This window comes from Drosophila grimshawi, unplaced genomic scaffold (genome assembly GCF_018153295.1).
Source record: "Drosophila grimshawi isolate 15287-2541.00 unplaced genomic scaffold, ASM1815329v1 contig_311, whole genome shotgun sequence".
In the NCBI taxonomy this organism is placed as follows: domain Eukaryota; kingdom Metazoa; phylum Arthropoda; class Insecta; order Diptera; family Drosophilidae; genus Drosophila; species Drosophila grimshawi.
In genome coordinates, this window is record NW_025063098.1 from 4009888 (window position 1) to 4031056 (window position 21169).

Consider the following 21169-nt stretch of genomic DNA (forward strand, 5'->3'; position numbering starts at 1 on the left):
ACTGCGAGACGCCCGCATCTGAAAGCTCTCCAAGCACAGCCCACGTGCCCATGAAAGCTCTCTCTGTTTTTAGCTTTTCACTGAGGCTTATCAGCTGACGCTTACCAGCTTTATTTAAATAAGAGCGTGTCGAATATTGCGATAGTCCGAGAAGAGCAAGAACGCTTCTTATAGTCGACTACTTAACACCCTATGTTATAAATCAAGTACTCATTTTGGTTGCTCATTTTAAGATAAACAGCGACTCATATAAAGTGTGTTTTACGAGACCATAAATTAGAAAGTTTGTGTCATAACTGAAATATATTCAAGTTGTCAAACAAAAATATTATCGACCAAGCACACAGGAATGTTGATTAGCAAAACTGTACAATTTAAAGGGAATGTCGACCTATCACTCTAATTAGTAGTGAATATAATTAAAGGTCTTTGGTTTTAATGTTCATATTTTATACCCTGTACCCATTACAAATTGGTGAAAAGGTTAATATGAAGTTAAGCAAATATATGCAACACAACAGAACACATTTTTGATCAGCATCCGTCGAGTTGATCTAGGCCATGTCTGTCTGATTAAAATAAACTGATGTAAACAATAAAAATAAAAAGTGCTGTTGGTGCTCCGAATGCAAAATTCAAATTTCGTTGTCTCTTTGTAAATTGCATTTAAACATAATGATGAAGACAACGGCAGAGAAACCTGAAGAGAGCGCATTTTCCAGATGCTTAAAGCTAATCAGATACTGAATTTTAAAACTAAAATTTAACATAATAATATTTTAGTTGTTTAAACCTAATAAACCAAACAGCATAGAACAGCTGTGTAAATGCTTGAAATGTGGCTGCTGTTGTTTCTTTTTTTTTTTTTTGCGAACTGCGATGCTCTGCAAATATCGACGAAAGGCTTAAAATATTTTATTAAACTGCTTCATTAAGACATTTTTTTTTTATAAATTAGTTTTGTTCTGTGTTGAAAGATTTAAGAGTGAAAAGCGAAAGAAAATGATGTGCATCGATTCCTCTGCTGCTGTGTCAACGGCTAAGCAAAAGATAGTGTATTATAAAAATTATTAAATTTTTAAACTGATTCTATAATAATTTATGTTAGTAAATAAGGGTAAATGAGACCAGTCGTAGCCATACATATGTTAGTTAGTTAATGTCAGGGCTCATATAGAGTATCATCTAGCCAATCACATTAACTCTCACATTTACTTGCTCTTGTTTTGCTCCAATAGCTTAACATTTCTGATGTGTGTTTGATAAAATTTTCAACAAACTTTGACGCAGAAAAACAACTGATAAATCTTCAAGATAACCAACGTGACTTCTATTTACAGATAGGGGAAATTCGTCTACAGTGGGCTAAGTACAACAAAATACTTGCTTAAAACTCTAAAAGGCCACGCCTATGCAGAAACGGAAATATGCTCAGGCCGGCACGAACATACAATGGATTTGTATAGATTTTGGAACGAAAGCGATCCCCCTCCTCGCCGGGTAGCATTAGTTTCGGTAGGCTTCCACCGCTGTCCACTGGTAGGAGAATAAGCACCAGATGCATAAAGGTGGTAAAGTAGCCTGACAGAGAATTATAGAAGATCATTGTACATAGAGAACTTGTTGCAATAGTGATCAACTCACCCCAGAAACCATGCTTGATCATGCTCATGTGCAGATCTCTGAGCAATGGCAGCGGTTTGGTATAGTTCAATAGCTTCAGGCACTGTATCAGATGCGTATGATATATTCTGATAAAATAATCGAATTGTTTGATTCTCAGACTGTGGTGCGATGAACAGAGGATCAGTTCCCAGAGATCTTGAGCGGGACTACCCCATTTGCAGCGTTGAAAATCGACGAAGCACAACTCATTGATATCACTGGACAACGGGTTATTTAGTAAAATATTTCCAGACCAGAAATCACCATGATTAAGCACATTGAATTCCTGCGGATCGTTGTTGAAGCAGCGCGCTGCAGATTGTACAAATTGATCAGCTGTGGGCTGGAGAATAAATGGGGTTATATTGAGGAGAATTGCTACTGTTCGTTTTAGTTTAGTCTTGTAAAATCGGTGAAAGAAATTACAATATAAATTTTCACTTAGATTTGTGATTTTTTCACTGTAAATATACATATATATTGAGTACTTACAATACGACTCGTATACTGCTCGGGATTGCTGAAACCCCAGGAAGCCATGGCCGTCTTGAAGCTCTGTATGCGCGCCTGATACGACTTGGATTTGTGATAGTTGGCAGGCAAATAGACACGCTGAAAGTCCTCCGGATAGGCGCCATTCCGCTGATGCCAAACAGCACTGGCCGCATGGAATTCAGCCAGTTTCTGTAGCACACGTTGCATTTGCTTCATATTGAAACCTTTGAGTCGATTTATGTTGCCAAACTTTTTGGTCTTCATATCGTCCAGCACCAGAGAGATGCGCCCATTCACATCCTCTGCCCAATGGCATTTGGGCGCGAACTTGACAGTTCTGCCCTGCTCCTGATAGAGCTGCTCCAGCTGCGGTATGATCAGCTCATACATTTGCTTCTCCTTGGGAAAGATGTTCAGGGTATTGATGAAGCCTATGCCCTGCGCATCGGCCAGCATAGTCTTCATAATATACGACTTTTGCTGTGTGAAGCCATCTGTAAGGAATTTTAAAAATTTATTTGAATGCATACTCTATACAAGTTTATAATGGACTTTGGATGTTGTAATTTTGACACCTTAGGGAAAATCATTTAAGACTTTATGTTATTAGAATACTTCCTGGGATAAGCAATATAATTTTTTGTATTTTTCGCTTTTAGTTTTTACAAATAATTAAATAATTTAAGAATGAGCTCAGAATTTAATTCTTAAGAATTTATTATTTTTCTGCAAGCAAACAACGTCTAAAAACGATATGCATATTTTCGTATTTTTAAATGGAGTAAAATGTTTTTCAATCGATTACGCTCTTTTTTGTAGACGTTTAGTGAATGATCGAGAAAAGCATCAGTTTTCCGAGTGTAGTTATTAGGTCAGCGTCATTGTGTTTACCTTTATTTAGCCCAGCTCACCTTTCATTTCAATGTCGATGATAATGCGCATTAGCAACGATGTGTAGCTGTCACAGTCGCCCGGCGGCGAGGCCGGTATTATCGAGAGATTCAATATTTTGCGAAAATCTTTGAGTTCACGCTTAAGTAGCTTCTTAAAGTACGGGCCATTGATCCAGCTGGGTATATGGACGAGTATATCGTTCGATTCGCAGAATTTGTTGCTGTTATCGGGCATTCTGACTCTGGCGAGTTTATATGCACAATATATATATATATCTGTATATATATATATATATACTTATGTATATATATATATGGTATGTGGATGTGGAATCTTGCCTCGTTGTAATTCGGTTCGTTCTGTTCGCGACGAACAGCGAGACGCAACTGTTGTTTGCATTCTTATCAAGCATGATTTGCAGGCCCCTGTTACTGTTTCAGTTTCGGTTTCGGTTTCTTGGCACGCACAACACTTACAAATATATAGATATTATAGAATGTAGGTGTTTTAGCCAGACGCAAGGCAGGTGAGTTTTTGGGAGGCGCTCTTGAAATCTTATCAGACAGTGTGTTCTCCTTATTTATTTCAACCGGTTCGTCAAGTGCTACGTTAATTGAGTATGATACTAATCAAGAGCGCGAAAGAGAGAGAGAAAGAGAGAGAGAGAGAGAGTGATTGAGAGGGAAAGAGAGCGAGGGAGCCAGACACTGAAAGAGGTATAGAGCGAGGGGAAATACGAGAGTAATTTATATTAGTTATGGTCAAGCAATATATTTGTTTACTGGGTTTTTAGATATGCATACATATGATCACATTTTCATAATATATATATATATATATATGTATGTATATATATACTGCTAATGTCCATCATATACATCTGAAAAGAGCTGTGAGCCCTGTATTAAATTAAACGTATTTCTATTAATTTTAGACTGTAATCATAGGCACTTAATATATTTGCAATATTTGCCATCAATTATTAATCTGATATTTGCATTTTTTTGCGCAAGGTTACAATTCGAGGCGTTCAATGTAAAACTAGCTCAAACTGGACTCAATAAAGACACCGTTTTTATTATTGAATAAACAGAACAATAACCAACAATAATCAACGATGTCACATTAAAAGAAATGAATCAACGTTTTCAATGTTTTAAACGTCAAATGTACATAAGGAAAGTCTATTCACATATATGTAGCTTATAAATTTATATTACAAGACATCTAGGTTTGTTCAAAAGAACGTCAGACAAATTTATTATCCTACTAAGACAACAAGCTTCATTTAGATGTTATCGCTAAAACTAACGATTTGCCCACTGGCTGCAGCTGATAAGACAACCTGTACTTCAACAAAACAAAGTCTATCAAAACAGTGCCTAACAAAAGTTGACTGAATTCAAAACAAAACCACATCAAAATAGAACTATTCGCAGCCATAATAAAATTTATATAAATTCTTTATATTGATAAGAATTCACATTTGAGCTGGATAATTTTCAACTGTCTTCAATGTCTTACGCTGTGGCGCAAATGGTCTCTTCGGAACAGTATGCTTCGATATCATTTTAGTACACTGGTCTCCCCAGCCTGAAGTTGATTCCATCTCATCCACGGCTTCTTTCCGTTTTCTATGTGCTGGCTGCGGTTGCTGATGCATCACAAAAGGTGGTGACTCCACTAACATTAGTCGCTGCTTCAGCGACATCCCAACTGACGTTGCCAGATGGGCTGGAGTGATTGGAGAAACTGGTGTCTCTAAAAGCCTTTGCTTAAATCGCGCTCTGGGATAAGTTGGTATGATTGGAGAAGCTGGTGCCTCCAATTGCCTTGACGTAAATGTACATCTCAGAAAAGCTGGCATAGATGTTTTCTTCAACAGCCTTGGCACGTATTTAGATCTCGGAAGAGTTGGTATGGTCAGTGGTACAGGTAGCTGCAACAGCCACGGCATGATTAGAGATGCTGGTGGCTGCAATAGACCGGGCACAACTGATTTCTTTGGTGAGATTGGTGTTAAGGCTCCTTTCCATGGTGTAGTTGGTGGTTTCTGATCCTGGGCCATCGCAAATGGTGGGTTTGGACGTGTTGGTTGTGATGGATTCGGATTCCTGATTGGAGATTCTGGTGGATACTCCTGCTCAGGCATAAATGGAATGGGTGACTGACTCTTGTATCGTCCACTCCACTTCGGTGGCTCCGGCGAATCCAGTTCGATAGCTGCCGACATAAATTTCTCATTGGCCAATTCCTGTTTCAACTGTCGCAGATTGTGCGCTGCCTGATTTCTCATCCACTTATCACGCCGGGCGTAAGTTGTGGGCGAAAGAATTGGGTAATCAGAACTGCGTTCCGGGTCCTGTGAAACAGCATTAAAACTGCGTTGCGGAAAAGTCATCAACAGGAAAATTAACTCACGTAAGGCTCCAACAAATCCTTGTATTTTACCCGCAGCATTGCGCTTCTTTGTTTGCTGTCCAGGATTGTTTTTTAATTTTTTTGAATTATACACTTTGTGAACATTTAATTTTCTTGTATTATTTATTTATTTTTCTTTAAGAAGGAAACAACATTCAGAGCACACACACAGTTCAATTATGGAGTGAAAATCTAGGATTTGCCACAAATTAATTTGAAACGTCAATTTGACATTGTAAATTTCGATTTTTACAAGCTAAATCGATATGTTTTGAAATAAATGGTAGAAATGAATACTGTGCTAATTAAATTCTAATTACGTCTTCTAAATAATAAATCATAATTAATGTACAAAAATAACATAATTCGAAGTGGATCCTGTTTTGTTCAAAAATTGAGCGCAAAGAGAACCACATAACTGATGAATAGCAATATATCTTTCAGATTTGGTGAATCTAGCTTTCAAATTGTGTGAGATATAAGGTATTATCGATTTACAGGTTTGTCGGCTTAGTGCGGCGGAGTGGGCGTGGTCATCTAATTTCTTATCGATCTCTTAGGAGAGTTACGCATTTAAGATTACTAAGGTTAAAGTTCCTGGGGGCGGCGGGTGTAGGCGTGGTCTAAAAATTTATATGACAATCTTTGGAGGAGGCTACCAGCGAGTTACCTTCCAAGTTTGGTCACTCTCTCTTCAAATTGAGGGAGATATGCGAACTTATCGATTTACACTTTCCGAAATATCGGCATTGGCGATTATGGGCCCAGGTGTGGGCATGGGCATATAACATTGTTATCGGGTTTTAAAGGCTACCAATAATATATCTACCTTATTTGACAACTCTAACACAAAAACTGCGGAAGATATAGCCATTTAAAATGTTTATAGGTGAGGGGCATGGCTGCGGCGGAGGTGGGCGTGACCGACCTTTGAAGGACATCACCAACAATCTACCAAATTTGGTGACTGTAGTTTTAAAATTGTGTGAGATATTTGGCTTTATCGACTTGCGAATATCGATTTTATCGATTTCCTAGCCAGCTATATGATATAGTGATACTACTCTGATACTACTATGGTACTGTCTGCGGACAGATATGTGCAGAGTTTAATCAAGATTGATAAAATCTGACGGATTAGTTTGCACAGAAACAGACAGACATACTTATAGTGACTCGACTAGCGATGCTGATCAATATTATATATATTATATATTATATTAAATATAGATCGGGGAGGTTTCTTTCCATACATTGAAACTTCACGATGAAATTAGTGTACACTCAACAAGTGTGCAAAAATACAGTGTTCGTGACCGTAATCAAATGATAAGAATAATATCTGTGTGGTACTATTTATTTTATTTGCAAGTTTATAACATTACAGATTGTATTATCTATGTCTATGATTGTAGCTCATAGTCATCAAAATTCAACACTCCGCGATTGTAATAGAATGGATACAAATCCTTCATGATGTTGCCAAAGATGGGATTAGACGTAAGACGCAGTCTCAATTGTTCAGCCTCCTCACTTTCAGACTGCAGTGAGTGAAAATTGCTATCCTTATCGGTGGGGAACACAATCAAAGGCAGATGATTAGTGAGTGCAAAGAAGACTATAAAAAAGAAATATATTTAATTATGTGAGCTATAATATATTTCGTGTGAATTTTACCATAAAAAGAGTTGTTCTTTTTGTACAGGGACGAATGTAGATCACGTAACATGGGCAAGGGCTTCTGGTATTTTAAGAGTTTCAGACACTCCACCAATCGTTCCCAATAGATGCAGATAAAGTGATCGAATTCCTTGAGGCGTATATCGTTTGCAGCCGATAGAGTGATGAAAAATAATAGATCTATGGCTGGACTACCCCATTTACAGATTTGGAAGTCAACCAATAAGAGTTGATCTACCTTGCCATTTGGTAAATAATTACACATTAGGTTACTTGACCAGAAGTCGCCATGCGTTAAGGTATTAAATTCCTTGGGATCAACTTCAAAAGTGCTGATACACTGTGCCCTATACTGCTCCGCAGTTGGCTAAAAAGATAAATAAATAGTTAAGTGCATTATCTAAACAATTTCAACTTATTTGAGAATAATACTTACAAAGCTCTTTATATATTTTTCGGCATCCTTCATGCCCCATGTGGCCATTGACTTTTTGTAGGACTTCTCCCGTAACTTGAAACTATCCATTAAAAATGAAGAGTTGTTGCGTGGAACGAATCCATCATCAAAATCACTCGGATATGGACCGTGTTGCTCTGCGTAAACTGAGCCGGCTGCATGAAATTCGGCCAACTTGTGCAAGGTACGAATCATATGTTCCATATCCAGGCCCTTGATGCGATCCACATTCCGGAACTTCTTAACACCCAGATCCTCAAAAATAAAGTGAATATTGCCCTCGCGCTCCTCTGTGTGCAGACACTTGGGCGCAATCTGTATATCCTCACCGGCTTCCTTATAGAGTGCCTCGAAGGCATGCAGATATGTCTGGTACATCTTCAGTTCCTTAGGGAACAGACCGAATTCCGCAATTTCAGTTCCACCCCTTTCGCTGGCCAGCATTGTCTTCAAGATATAGGTTTTTGTTTTTGTGCTGCCATCTAATAAATCGCAAACTTTTTAATATGGCTTAGTTGTCAGTAAAAACCTTTTCTACCTTTCATTTCCAGATCGATGTAAATACGCAGCATTATGGAGGTAAAGTTCTCGCCAGGCGGTATGGCCGCAACAGGTGTAAACTTTAGAACCTTTACATAATTCTCTTCGTCTTTGTCTAGCACGACTTTAAAATACTTTTCAGTTATCCAATCGGGTATAATTAGATGTTTGTTGGGATTAACTATCTTCTTCGAATCCGACATTCTTACGCCTCTCAAGCACGACTGATCCACAGAAAGTCTGGTGGTGCACTGAATTTATAGTTTTACCGAGCTCTCTAAAAAGCTCTTAAAACGATTCTTTATCAGCATATGTGTTTTACATAATATATAAAATATGTATGTATGTATACATGATGATAATTTTGATTGCGTTTTTTTATTTGTTGTCTGACCACAATTTGGTCTATCATGTTAACATGTTTAACTGATTTTAGTCAGCTTTCTGGGTCTCCTTCACTACGCGTGGACATAATTTGATAGTGAAAAAGTAAAAAATTTCATTATAACACTTAACTCACGTTTGGCTGACAATAATGTAGTACTTATTCTGAAAGTGTGTACGATTCTTTGTTTTGTCAGTGCTGAATTGGAATGTCATGCTTAACATGCGCTTATTGCTGTATCTGATTATACCCAGTAATTTCTTTTAGCCGAAATAATATTTCGCAAAAGAGATACAATTTTCATTATAAAATAAACTGAAACTAATTTATTATTGGGCCAGTTTGGACTATTCCGAGTTACTTTTATGAAATGGCAGATGACTTTTTTTTATACATTTTGAAGTTATCTATATGTCGACCCTTAGCCGTTGAGCTTTTCATTATAACTGAAAATATTTTGGGTTTCGGTACAAAAATTCGAAGTGCTGCAAATGAATATTTTCCAGTTTTAGAAAATAAAATCGATGCTAATATTTAAAAGATTAGACTAATTATAAGTAATAAAAGTAAGGAAAGTCACTTTAGGCAGTTAAGTAAGTGCGAAGAGCATCTCAATGTTTGAATTATCCATAGTTATAATAACAAGTTCTATGAATGCTAAATCAAGATTGATTTCTGTGCTTATGTGGTTTTTATTCAAACGAGGAATTATGAAGAATTCATTTACATAAATTTGTTTATTTTTGCTTTGTTTTATGGCTTCGCTTATAAAGTTTTGAAATCTTTGATAATTATAAAGAATTCTATACAACAAAATAATACATTCTACCATTATTCTGAAGTTTTGATATAACTAAATACGCAGATAATGATGATAGTAATAATAAATACAGCACTTTTTTTTACAAATTACATTATATTGTTTTATTTTCTTAACAACCATAATATATACACAATACGCAATAGTCAACAATAGATAATAACGTACATATAACAAGATAATATCCTCATAGAAGACCTTTGTTTTCAAAGAACGGATACAGCTGCCGCATAGCCTTGACGTAGTATGGATTGATGAAGGTTTTATAGCGGAAAGCGTCGCCCTCAGGTCCTGGTGTCATCATCGTATCTATACTGGAGTCTTTATCAGAGGGCATCATAGCGGCAACCAACGTGTTATTCGCTGTTATTGGACCTATAAATATATAATTATGAAACTTAATGTGACTAATTCATTATGAGCTTTGACAAACTTACCCCAATCGCCGTACTTATTCATTGTGGAGTGCAATTCCCTCAACGTTGGAACGTGCTTCGAGTATTTCAGCAATTTGAGGCATTCCACCAAGCGATCATGATAGATTCTAATGAAATGATCGAACTCCTTGACCTTGATGTCCAGTGCGGCTGATGTGGTTATCATATACCAAAGATCTTGAGCGGGAGATCCCCACTTGCCCACCTGCAAATCCACAAATATGGTGCGCTCTTCGGGTCCATCATCTGTGAACATTATATTATTGCACCATAGATCACCATGATTCAAAACATTGAATTCGTTTTCATCCACTTCTTTTAATGCAATGGCTTTGTCGATGAACTCCGTGACACTTGGTGCCATCGCAATATATTTCTCCACATCCGGCATTTGCCACTCCCTCATGGCTTTGAAATACTGTACGTTTCGCATTTTCGAAAGCCGCTCAAAAACTGGACGACTACTTTCGTTATAAAATGTTTCCAAATACATCTGTTCATAGGGTCCATTTTGTTCATAATTTACAACTGAAGCGGCATGCAACTCAGCCATTTTTCTCAATACTAGTCTCATGTGGGGCATGTCAAAACCCTTAAGTCGATCAATATTGTGGAAATTTTGACGCTTCAGATCCTCCAGCACCAGAGTAATGCACTCCGGTGTTTGCTCAATGTGCACACATTTGGGCGCCAATTCAATGTCAACTCCGGCATCCTTGTAAAGTCTGTTATAGTTGGGAATGTGCACCTGATACATCTGCATTTCCTTGGGAAATAAATTCATGGAAGACACAAGAGCACCGCCCTTATCCGAATCCAGCATTGTCTTCAAAATATATGAAATCTGTTTTTCACTTCCATCTATTAAAACAGAACATATTTATTTCGATAGCTTAAGTGACTTGGAGAAAGTGACTGTAGACTAACCTTTGAGCTCTATGTCGATGACAACACGCACCATAATCGAAGCGTAGTTTTCACCTGGTTGTGTTGCCGCAATGGGATTAAAGTTTTTGATACTCATAAAATCTGGTACATCTTTCTCTATAATGGGACGAAAGTAGTCCTCATTTATCCATTTGGGTATGGCAAGAAACTCGTTGGGATTCGCAGGTTTACTAGAATCGCTGTTATTATTGGGTGCCATCTTCTGCAAGAATGATATCAAATATATCACATATCCAATAAATTCAATGATCACTTTATACCGTTAACAACATATGGGATTATTATTAAAATATAGTACATAGTCGTTCTCTCAAGAAACTGGTTTGTAATTGTTCATACTTATTATATTTTTCAATTCAAATTAACTTACGGAAATTGAAAATATATTGTTGATGAAGAATCCCAATCGAAGCGCTCAAGAAATAATTGTCCAGCTTTAACAAACTTTAAACGTATACTGAACGCTCGTTGCCGAATGCTACTTTATAAAATACTATTGATAAACGTAGAAATGTAGTAAACCTGTATCTACGTGCATACACCATTAACTGGCAACTGTGTAGAAAAATTACTTTCTTGCTGTCATCACTATGACGTTCTAAGTACATAACAGGTTGTGGCTCGGTTTTTTGTTTGGGGGATCGTCAGCTCGACTTATTATATTCAATGTTGTTTTTGTCGCTTTTAACAATGAAATACACGGCAATATGAATTTCGTGAAACCGTAACACATTTTCTTATCATACATAACTCTTATCGCTTATAATATCTTTAACATATTTGGTTTTAACATTATATACAAATACATAGTTCATTGCAGATAATATATTTTAGTACATGCGTATAGTCTACATGAGAAATGATTAAGTCTTTATATATGTAATGCACACGTAGTTGAAGTTCACTTGATAAGAATATCGATAGAAAATCCAATGGATGAAATTTAGTAAGCAAATATCACAATGAAACTGATTTTTTGCCTTGGCAGTTAGAATCATTTCATAATTCTTTTCTTTGTCTGATCTTGACAAATGTTTTCTCTCTTCGATATTATGTCTTTGAAGAGGATATTATAATTTTGTGGTGAAGTTTGTAACGCATTCAACCCGTAGTTCATAGATCAGTCATTATATTGTTGCACAATTTCAAAATAATCTGTAGATATCAACATAAGAATATTACTTGCGTAATTATATTTATTTTAATACTTTCAGGGTTTTAAAAGATTATTTAGGCCGAAAACAAAAATAAAAAATACCCAATTGAAGGTACGAAGAGCTGTGATAATATTAATTCATGAATGATTACTGCGATGTTGAGGCTTATATTCGATCGAGAAATAAATAAATCACATAAAAATTTATTGTTTTTGGTTTTAATCTGTTCTTTGATTTCGCTAATGAAACACGAAATTCATATTTCCATTGATCAAATACTCACACTGCATAACTAAGCAGGTAGGTAAGAGTATACAAACGCCAGTAAGCAGCATAATCGATTTTTATCTTTGTACCTTAATTGAATACAAATTAGTTTTGCTTCGCTTATGCCAGTCATCGTTATTTTTCATTTACCAGGTTTGTTTGGCTTTGATTTAAGTAAATACTTTGATAATGATGATATTCATGATAGATAGATACAATATTATTTTTGTATACATTACAAAAGCTCAGTTTTATTTTAGTTATACTACACGATAGAACTATCAATAACATATACACAATACACAACAGATAAGTACATATAACAAGATAATATCCTTATAGAAGACCTTTGTTTTCAAAGAACGGATACAGTTGCCGCATAGCCTTGACGTAGTATGGATTGATGAAGGTCTTGAAGCAGTAGGCGTCGCCCTCAGGTCCTGGTGTCATTATTGTATCTATACTGGAGTCTTTATCAGAGGGCATCATAGCGGCAACCAACGTGTTATTCGCTGTTAATATACCTATAAATATATAATTATGAAACTTAATGTGACTAATTCATTATGAGCTTTGACAAACTTACCCCAATCGCCGTACTTATTCATTGTGGAGTGCAATTCCCTCAACGTTGGAACGTGCTTCGAGTATTTCAGCAATTTGAGGCATTCCACCAAGCGATCATGATAGATTCTAATGAAATGATCGAACTCCTTGACCTTGATGTCCAGTGCGGCTGATGTGGTTATCATATACCAAAGATCTTGAGCGGGAGATCCCCACTTGCCCACCTGCAAATCCACAAATATGGTGCGCTCTTCGGGTCCATCATCTGTGAACATTATATTATTGCACCATAGATCACCATGATTCAAAACATTGAATTCGTTTTCGTCCACTGCGTTCAATGCAAGGCCTCTATCAAAGTACTCCGTGACACCTGGTGCCATCGCAATATATTTCTCCACATCCGGCATTTGCCACTCCCTCATAGCCCTGAAATATTGTTGCATTCGCATATTCCCTATCGTCTCAAAAATTGGACGATTGCTCTCTGCATAAAATGAATCCAAGTACATCTGTTCATAGGGTCCATTTTGTTCATAGTTTACAACTGAAGCGGCATGAAACTCAGCAATTTTTCTCAATACTCTCCTCATGTGGGGCATGTCAAGACCCTTAAGTCGATCAATGTTGTGGAAATTTTGACGCTTCAGATCCTCCAGCACCAGAGTAATGCACTCTGGTGTTTGCTCAATGTGCACACATTTGGGCGCCAATTCAATGTCAACTCCGGCATCCTTGTAAAGTCTGTTATAGTTGGGAATGTGCACCTGATACATCTGCATTTCCTTGGGAAATAAATTCATGGAAGACACAAGAGCACCGCCCTTATCCGAATCCAGCATTGTCTTCAAAATATATGAAATCTGTTTTTCACTTCCATCTATTAAAACAGAACATATTTATTTCGATAGCTTAAGTGACTTGGAGAAAGTGACTGTAGACTAACCTTTGAGCTCTATGTCGATGACAACACGCACCATAATCGATGTGTAGTTTTCACCTGGTTGTGTTGCCGCAATGGGATTAAAGTTTTTGATACTCATAAAATCTGGTACATCTTTCTCTATAATGGGACGAAAGTAGTCCTCATTTATCCATTTGGGTATGGCAAGAAACTCGTTGGGATTCACAGGTTTACTAGAATCGCTGTTATTATTGGGTGCCATCTTCTGCAAGAATGATATCAAATATATCACATATCCAATAAATTCAATGATCACTTTATACCGTTAACAACATATGGGATAATTATTAAAATAAAATACATAGTCGTTCTCATAAAAAACTGGTTTGTAATTGTTCATAGTTATTATTTTTTTCAATTTAAATTAACTTACGGAAATTGACAATATATTGTTGATGAAGAATTCCAATCGAAGCGCTCAAGAAATAATTGTCCAGCTTTAACAAACTTTAAACGTATACTGAACGCTCGTTGCCGAATGCTACTTGATAAAATACTATTGATAAACGTAGAAATGTAGTAAACCTGTATCTACGTGCATACACCATTAACTGGTCGTGGCAACTGTGTAGAAAAATTACTTTCTTGCTGTCATCACTATGACGTTCTAAGTACATAACAGGTTGTGGCTCGGTTTTTTGTTTGGGGGATCGTCAGCTCGACTTATTATATTCAATGTTGTTTTTGTCATTTTTAATAATGAAATACACGGCAATATGAATTTATTCTAGATAATATATTTTAGTACATGCGTATAGTTCACATGAGAAATAATTAAGTGAATTATATACGTACTAAATACGTCATTGAAGTTCACTTGATAAGAATATTGATAGAAAATCATATGATTAGCTTATTCTACATCACTTGAAAATTTTGAGCTATTTCTGATGAAACTTTGAAAATCTTCGTCTTTTTGCAGCAGGCCGTAGATACATCGAATCCAAATTGAATCACTATATCATATTTCCGGACTAAACTTAGTCAATATGCGTTTTAAAATGCTCCAGGTACAGGAGCATCATCTTGCCTACATGGACATATTGAATCCCATTCTGGGGCACAGCTGCAAAATCTTGGATTAATCAAATTCAAGTCTTGCAGAACAAGGTGCTCAGAGACATCTCTGGTGCTCCACCATATGTGAGCAACAGAACGCTGCACAACGACTTCGGATTGCTGACAGTCAGTCAACAAATTAACAGACATACGAGTCGGTATAATGACCGGTTGCACAACCACGTCAACCCTTTGGCCTGCTCACTTGGGTCGAATACAACACGCAGGAGGTTGAAGCGCCTCCACACCAGCGACCTCTGGACTGTAGGGCGTTAAATAAATGTGCCGCAAATGTAATTCTCGATATTATTTATTATTATTATTTATTATAAAAACTGTCTCATGTTTATGTTATAGATTGTAATTCATTTATGTTATAGATTGTAATTCACTGTCATTATTCATTCTGTTACAAATCAATGTTTTATAGCCTTTGAATAGGTTGATTAATGTTTAAAATATAAATGCCACATTAAAAAAAAAAAAAAAAAAAAAATACTCCTCGCATTTTCACAAAAAAAAAAAAAATCATTTCTATAACAATAACAATAAATCATTTTAAGAAAAGTTTATTTCGGGTGACAAACCAAATTTAAAAAGGAATGTACCATGTGTTGTTTGGCTTCACGAATGATTTCTGTGGTTGTGTGACTGATATACAAATGAGAAATGAATAAATAAAATACGAAATCATTTATATTAATTTCTTTGATTTTGTTTTGTTCTTTGATTTATATAATGAAACACGAATTAAAATTCATATTTTCATAGATCAACTAACATATCTAAAGATGTAGGTAACAGTGTACAAGCTTCAGTAAATATCATACTCGATTTCAATCTTTTGTACTTGAATTTATGCAAATTATGATTTGATTTAAGTGCAAAGTTTATAATGATGGGCAACATAATTTTTTGTAAAATGTACAGCGAATTGTTTAATTTTATTTACCGACATAATAGTCCCATCAATACCATATTTACACCATACATAACAGATAAATACATATATCAAGCTAATATCCTTATGGATAGCATTTGTTTTCAAAGGACGATAAAGATCTAATAGCGGAAGGCCCTCGCCCTCGGGTCCCGCTGTAATCATCAGATTTATACTGTCATCCTTATCAGACGGTATTTTTATGGCAACCAGAATGCCAAGCACTTTTAGTGGTCCTATAATAACATACATAGAAGACTTATCTGACTAATTCATTGTGAATTTTGAAAAACGTACTATGCTTATTCATCGTGAAGTGCAATTTCCTAAGAGTTCCAAAGTGCTTAGAGAATTTCAGAAATTTGAGGTATTCTACAGTAGACAACACGCACCATAATCGAAGTGTTGTTATATACACAATAATTAAAAAACCGAACACCGATCTGTTATTTATTTACAACACTATAGCGTTGACAGCAAGAACGTTATTTTCCAATTGATGGGGGTATATGCTATTTTATTCTATAGCAAACGGTAGGTGCTCCGTTAAAATCGAGCACAAAACGTCTGCAATTATCAGTGTCTAAGACAACCTTTCTTAATTGTTTTAAATAAAGTACATTATCATCATATAGACGCTCTAAGCGCTGAGTTTCTATTTGTGGCTAAAGATTTGTATGGTTATTTCTTGGCTGAAAACCTGGAAATGCATTTAATGAATTATTGTGTTTTGCTTTTAGCACAACTCAAGAAAATAAGGAAATGTGATAAAAATGAATGAATTTGACTTTATATTGTCATGTATATGCATAAGTCAAAGTCAAGAATGAAAGCCCGCTTAATTGTATAATTAAATAGAAATAATTATAATAAAGCAATTACATTTATTGTAATCATCTTATTATTGCACAATTTCGAAATAAGTTGAAGATTTCAATTCATGATTCTGTGATTACATTATTTTAATTAAAATGATGATGATGAAAATAATGAATTAAATTTCCATTGATACAAGCGTCAGTAAATAACATACTCGACTGTAATCTGTTGTACCCTAATTAAATTCAAATTAGTTTCGCTTCGCTTTTGCTAGTCATCGTTATTTTCGCTTGACCAGTTTTGTTTGGCTTTGATTGAAGTAAATACGAATATAATTATAGAAATAATTTTTATAAAATTTACAGAAAGCCGTTTTATTTTATTTATTGACATAATAGCTCAATCAATACCATATATACACTATTTATAACAGATATATATATAGAGAATATCCTCATAGAAGACCCTTGTTTTCAAAGAACGGATACAGTTGCCGCATAGCCTTGACATAGTATGGATTAATGAAGGTTTTATAGCGGAAAGCGTCACCTTCGGGACCAGGCGTCATCATCATATCTATACTCGAATCCTTGTCGGATGGCATTAGTATGGCAACCATAACGCTATTCGCTGTTAATGTACCTATAAATATATAATTATAAAACTTAATGTGACTAATTCATTATGAGTTTTGACAAACTTACCCCAATCGCCGTACTTATTCATTGTGGAGTGCAATTCCCTCAACGTTGGAACGTGCTTCGAGTATTTCAGCAATTTGAGACATTCCACCAAGCGATCATGATAGATTCTAATGAAATGATCGAACTCCTTGACCTTGATGTCCAGTGCGGCTGATGTGGTTATCATATACCAAAGATCTTGAACGGGAGATCCCCATTTGCCCACCTGCAAATCCACAAATATGGTACGCTCTTCGGGTCCATCATCTGAGAACATTATATTATTGCACCATAGATCACCATGATTCAAAACATTGAATTCGTTTTCGTCCACTGCGTTCAATGCAAGGCCTCTATCAAAGTACTCCGTTGGATTTGGTGCCATCGCAATATATTTCTCCACATCCGGCATTTGCCACTCCCTCATAGCCCTGAAATATTGTTGCATTCGCATATTCCCTATCGTCTCAAAAATTGGACGATTGCTCTCTGCATAAAATGAATCCAAGTACATCTGTTCATAGGGTCCATTTTGTTCATAGTTTACAACTGAAGCGGCATGAAACTCAGCCATCTTTCTCAATACTCTCCTCATGTGGGGCATGTCAAGACCCTGAAGTCGATCAATGTTGTGGAAATTTTGACGCTTCAGATCCTCCAGCACCAGAGTAATGCACTCCGGTGTTTGCTCAATGTGCACACATTTGGGCGCCAATTCAATGTCAACTCCGGCATCCTTGTAAAGTCTGTTATAGTTGGGAATGTGCACCTGATACATCTGCATTTCCTTGGGAAATAAATTCATGGAAGACACAAGAGCACCGCCCTTATCCGAATCCAGCATTGTCTTCAAAATATATGAAATCTGTTTTTCACTTCCATCTATTAAAACAGAACATATTTATTTCGATAGCTTAAGTGACTTGGAGAAAGTGACTGTAGACTAACCTTTGAGCTCTATGTCGATGACAACACGCACCATAATCGATGTGTAGTTTTCACCTGGTTGTGTTGCCGCAATGGGATTAAAGTTTTTGAAACTCATAAAATCTGGTACATCTTTCTCTATAATGGGACGAAAGTAGTCCTCATTTATCCATTTGGGTATGGCAAGAAACTCGTTGGGATTCGCAGGTTTACTAGAATCGCTGTTATTATTGGGTGCCATATTCTGCAAGGGTGAAATCAAATATCCATTTTTAAATTAAGTGATCACTTTAGGCACTTAACATTATATGTGACTATTATTAAACAGAATTTATATTTGTATCTACAAAAGTTCTCATCGAAAAAAATAGATTTTTATTGTTCATAGATACCGATATGAGTTATTTTTTTTATTGAAATGAACTCACGGAAATTGACTTTGTAATATAACAAATAATTAAGAATTTCAAGCGACGTGCACGATTAACAACTGTCCGACGTTTACGAACGTTAAATAGATACTGAATGCTCGTTTCTAAAATCAACTTTATACAATACTACCGAGAACCGAGAGACGAGGAGCGAAATTCGGTTTTGTGGATTGCCCCTTGGACAAAACAGGTTGTGTGCTAAAATGTCAGTAATTTTATTTGGAGGTACATATATACATATACATATACCGAGCAAGCACGATATACATGATTGCCTGTGTCATTAAATAGGTTTGACTGATCACTGTCTAGGACAGATTAAAGTTTTTTGTTGTATTTTTTATTATTTGTTAGGGGCAGTTGATCGTGACTTCCACAACCTAGTATTCGTCCCAGTTTCTCAATTGGCGCGTGCGAATCTGTTTGCGGTTGGTCCACGACATGATAATCAAAATTAATTGATATAGGCATAAATATATATACACATATGTATTGGTGAAATTTAATGCGTTGAGACAAAACACGAAAGAAAAATACCCTATATAAATTGAAATAAAAAAAAGGGAGTCTGACAAACTTGGATAGGTTGAAAATTTTTTAAAGTTGTATGTTTTATGTTATAGTATTTAATTTTAATATCCATGTTTGCTGAGATACCTTAGCCCTACACACAGGGTATCTTCAAGTCGAGCACACTTGACAACAGTATTGTTACTGGCATCTCATGTGACATTTATAGAAAGAAATTTGAAACGTAGTATGACTAAACATTCTCAATATGGGCAAGTATTGGATAAACGCAGTGTATATATAAATGCAGGCGGCTATTATTACAGCGTTTAATTGTTTTAGCTTATGACAGAGGTCAAAATTATTATCTTTAAGTTGTTGTAACTAGATAAGTACTTATCAGCCTCAAAAAAGTTTTAAACTAACATTATTGCGACTAGCATTTTATTGTATATACACATGATAAATACACTATTCATTCTTATCCTAATACAGCTACAATAGAGCCCCACAGCACTTCAAACCTATCTGCTTTCTACATACAAATTATTACTATTGTATAGTATATACTATATACTATATATACATACTATTGTTATCTTACTAATCTGATATGACTATTCTAATAAAATACGTTTCTCGGTCAGATGACAGAAGTACTAAAACTTGAATTTCAATAGCCTTGACTCCAAGGCAATGGAACTTTCAATCAATAAAAACATTTTTTAATCACTTTATAATTCTGTAATGAATATTAGAATGTATTGGAGGAATAAGTTCCCAGCCCTATAAAGTATATGTATTCCTGATCAGCATCAGACAGCCGTTATAGTCAGTTGAACTAGTCTATCAAAGTTATCTCGATGAAACTTGGAATGTATCCCAATATTTTTCTGCAGGCAGTACTAAAGTCGGAGTCGATGGGGTATGGGCTTCATTATATTATATATTATATCTGTCATAGATTAAGATAGCCGTGCTTTCTTATTTCTGCTTAATAAAACAACCTATTGGAAGAAGAACACAGGGATCTTTAATCCTTATGAATTGTTTACATATTTGCATTTGGCGCTCTTTTAATAAGTAGTTGTTGACTTCAGCTGATCATTATTACCTTAGAAATCATTGATAAAGATAACATACCTACACTCGAGCTCAAGTTTTTTTTTAACAATTCATACCTTTATAGTATCCTTTATTTTTCTTTCGATAATGGGACGAAAATAGTCCACATTTTGGGTATGACAAAAATATCATTAGAATGCATTAGTTTATTTAACTTTTTGCATACAAACGCATTTTTAAAATCAATTTGTTAACTATCGCCACCAACGTACTCTGTTTGAAATGATATAAGTAATGACGCTAGTTAATTATTCTTTTATATATAAGAGTTGAATTACAGGCATAGAAATATCTCGAAACAACTTGAGTTTTATAGCCATCAGGGTACTTTACAAGATAAGAATTCAATATATCTCTCGAATGGTTTTGTTATTCAAGCGTGGCTTGTTCTTCTTTCTGCTTAGAAGTTATCGTAGCCCCTAGATAGTAGTGGCATACTTGACTTGAACAATTTTCAATTACATAATACACTCATACAAAATACGTGCTTTATTTGCAGTTCCAGTGAGGAGAACGAGCATTGTGAATCAGACTCTATAGTTGGCAAGCGCAAAACAAATACTACAGAGCCGATTCGTATTAAAAATAAACTGCCTAACATTGTGTGTATAAGTGAACAATTTTTATCATACTTCTGTCAAACTTAACAACCTCATCAAATTCATATCTTGTTTTTCTTATGAGAAGTTTGCTTAGCATCTGCTATGCAAATAGATAAACAAATAAAAAAACGGCTGCTATTAACAGTTAAATATCAGTTTTGCCCTTCATTGATCCACTCAATAATTCTATGAAGTTCATCAAATTGATCATTTTTTCTTGGAGTTAATTAAAACGAATCTTAACAGTAATATGACTTAAATGAAATCTATATATTTCTTTTTTTTTTTGAGAAAAATGTATCATTCAAGATTGAATGCCTTATTATTATTTCAAATTGTCTGAATCTATTATCATCATTTTCTTTTCTACGACAAC

The 21169-nt window shown here is 35.5% G+C and overlaps 6 protein-coding genes across 6 annotated transcripts; all 6 read right to left on the reverse strand.

The window, feature by feature from the left end:
* Positions 1 to 1308: 1308 nt before the first annotated feature.
* LOC6564206 lies at positions 1309 to 3362 on the reverse strand. Its single transcript, XM_001990434.3, has 4 exons — positions 3072 to 3362; positions 2158 to 2654; positions 1645 to 2008; positions 1309 to 1581 (listed from the first exon to the last, which is right to left on the reverse strand). The coding sequence occupies exons 1-4, from the start codon at positions 3286 to 3288 to the stop codon at positions 1388 to 1390; spliced, it is 1272 nt and encodes a 423-aa protein (XP_001990470.1). The 5' UTR covers positions 3289 to 3362; the 3' UTR covers positions 1309 to 1387.
* A 1116-nt stretch (positions 3363 to 4478) lies between these two features.
* On the reverse strand, positions 4479 to 5656 carry LOC6564205. The gene is made up of 2 exons (XM_001990433.2): positions 5476 to 5656; positions 4479 to 5416 (listed from the first exon to the last, which is right to left on the reverse strand). Exons 1-2 carry the CDS (start codon positions 5512 to 5514, stop codon positions 4535 to 4537), a joined length of 921 nt encoding a protein of 306 aa, XP_001990469.1. The 5' UTR covers positions 5515 to 5656; the 3' UTR covers positions 4479 to 4534.
* Positions 5657 to 6818: 1162 nt separating this feature from the next.
* Positions 6819 to 8400, reverse strand: LOC6564204. The gene is made up of 4 exons (XM_001990432.3): positions 8151 to 8400; positions 7592 to 8094; positions 7153 to 7522; positions 6819 to 7093 (listed from the first exon to the last, which is right to left on the reverse strand). The coding sequence occupies exons 1-4, from the start codon at positions 8353 to 8355 to the stop codon at positions 6879 to 6881; spliced, it is 1293 nt and encodes a 430-aa protein (XP_001990468.1). The 5' UTR covers positions 8356 to 8400; the 3' UTR covers positions 6819 to 6878.
* Positions 8401 to 9438: 1038 nt separating this feature from the next.
* LOC6564203 lies at positions 9439 to 11196 on the reverse strand. The gene is made up of 4 exons (XM_001990431.2): positions 11113 to 11196; positions 10722 to 10944; positions 9795 to 10655; positions 9439 to 9732 (listed from the first exon to the last, which is right to left on the reverse strand). Exons 2-4 carry the CDS (start codon positions 10939 to 10941, stop codon positions 9545 to 9547), a joined length of 1269 nt encoding a protein of 422 aa, XP_001990467.1. The 5' UTR covers positions 10942 to 10944; positions 11113 to 11196; the 3' UTR covers positions 9439 to 9544.
* Positions 11197 to 12375: 1179 nt separating this feature from the next.
* Positions 12376 to 14265, reverse strand: LOC6564202. Its single transcript, XM_001990430.3, has 4 exons — positions 14071 to 14265; positions 13680 to 13902; positions 12753 to 13613; positions 12376 to 12690 (listed from the first exon to the last, which is right to left on the reverse strand). Exons 2-4 carry the CDS (start codon positions 13897 to 13899, stop codon positions 12503 to 12505), a joined length of 1269 nt encoding a protein of 422 aa, XP_001990466.1. The 5' UTR covers positions 13900 to 13902; positions 14071 to 14265; the 3' UTR covers positions 12376 to 12502.
* Positions 14266 to 16873: 2608 nt separating this feature from the next.
* LOC6564201 lies at positions 16874 to 18647 on the reverse strand. The gene is made up of 4 exons (XM_001990429.3): positions 18554 to 18647; positions 18147 to 18369; positions 17220 to 18080; positions 16874 to 17157 (listed from the first exon to the last, which is right to left on the reverse strand). Exons 2-4 carry the CDS (start codon positions 18364 to 18366, stop codon positions 16970 to 16972), a joined length of 1269 nt encoding a protein of 422 aa, XP_001990465.1. The 5' UTR covers positions 18367 to 18369; positions 18554 to 18647; the 3' UTR covers positions 16874 to 16969.
* Between the last annotated feature and the right edge of the window lie 2522 nt (positions 18648 to 21169).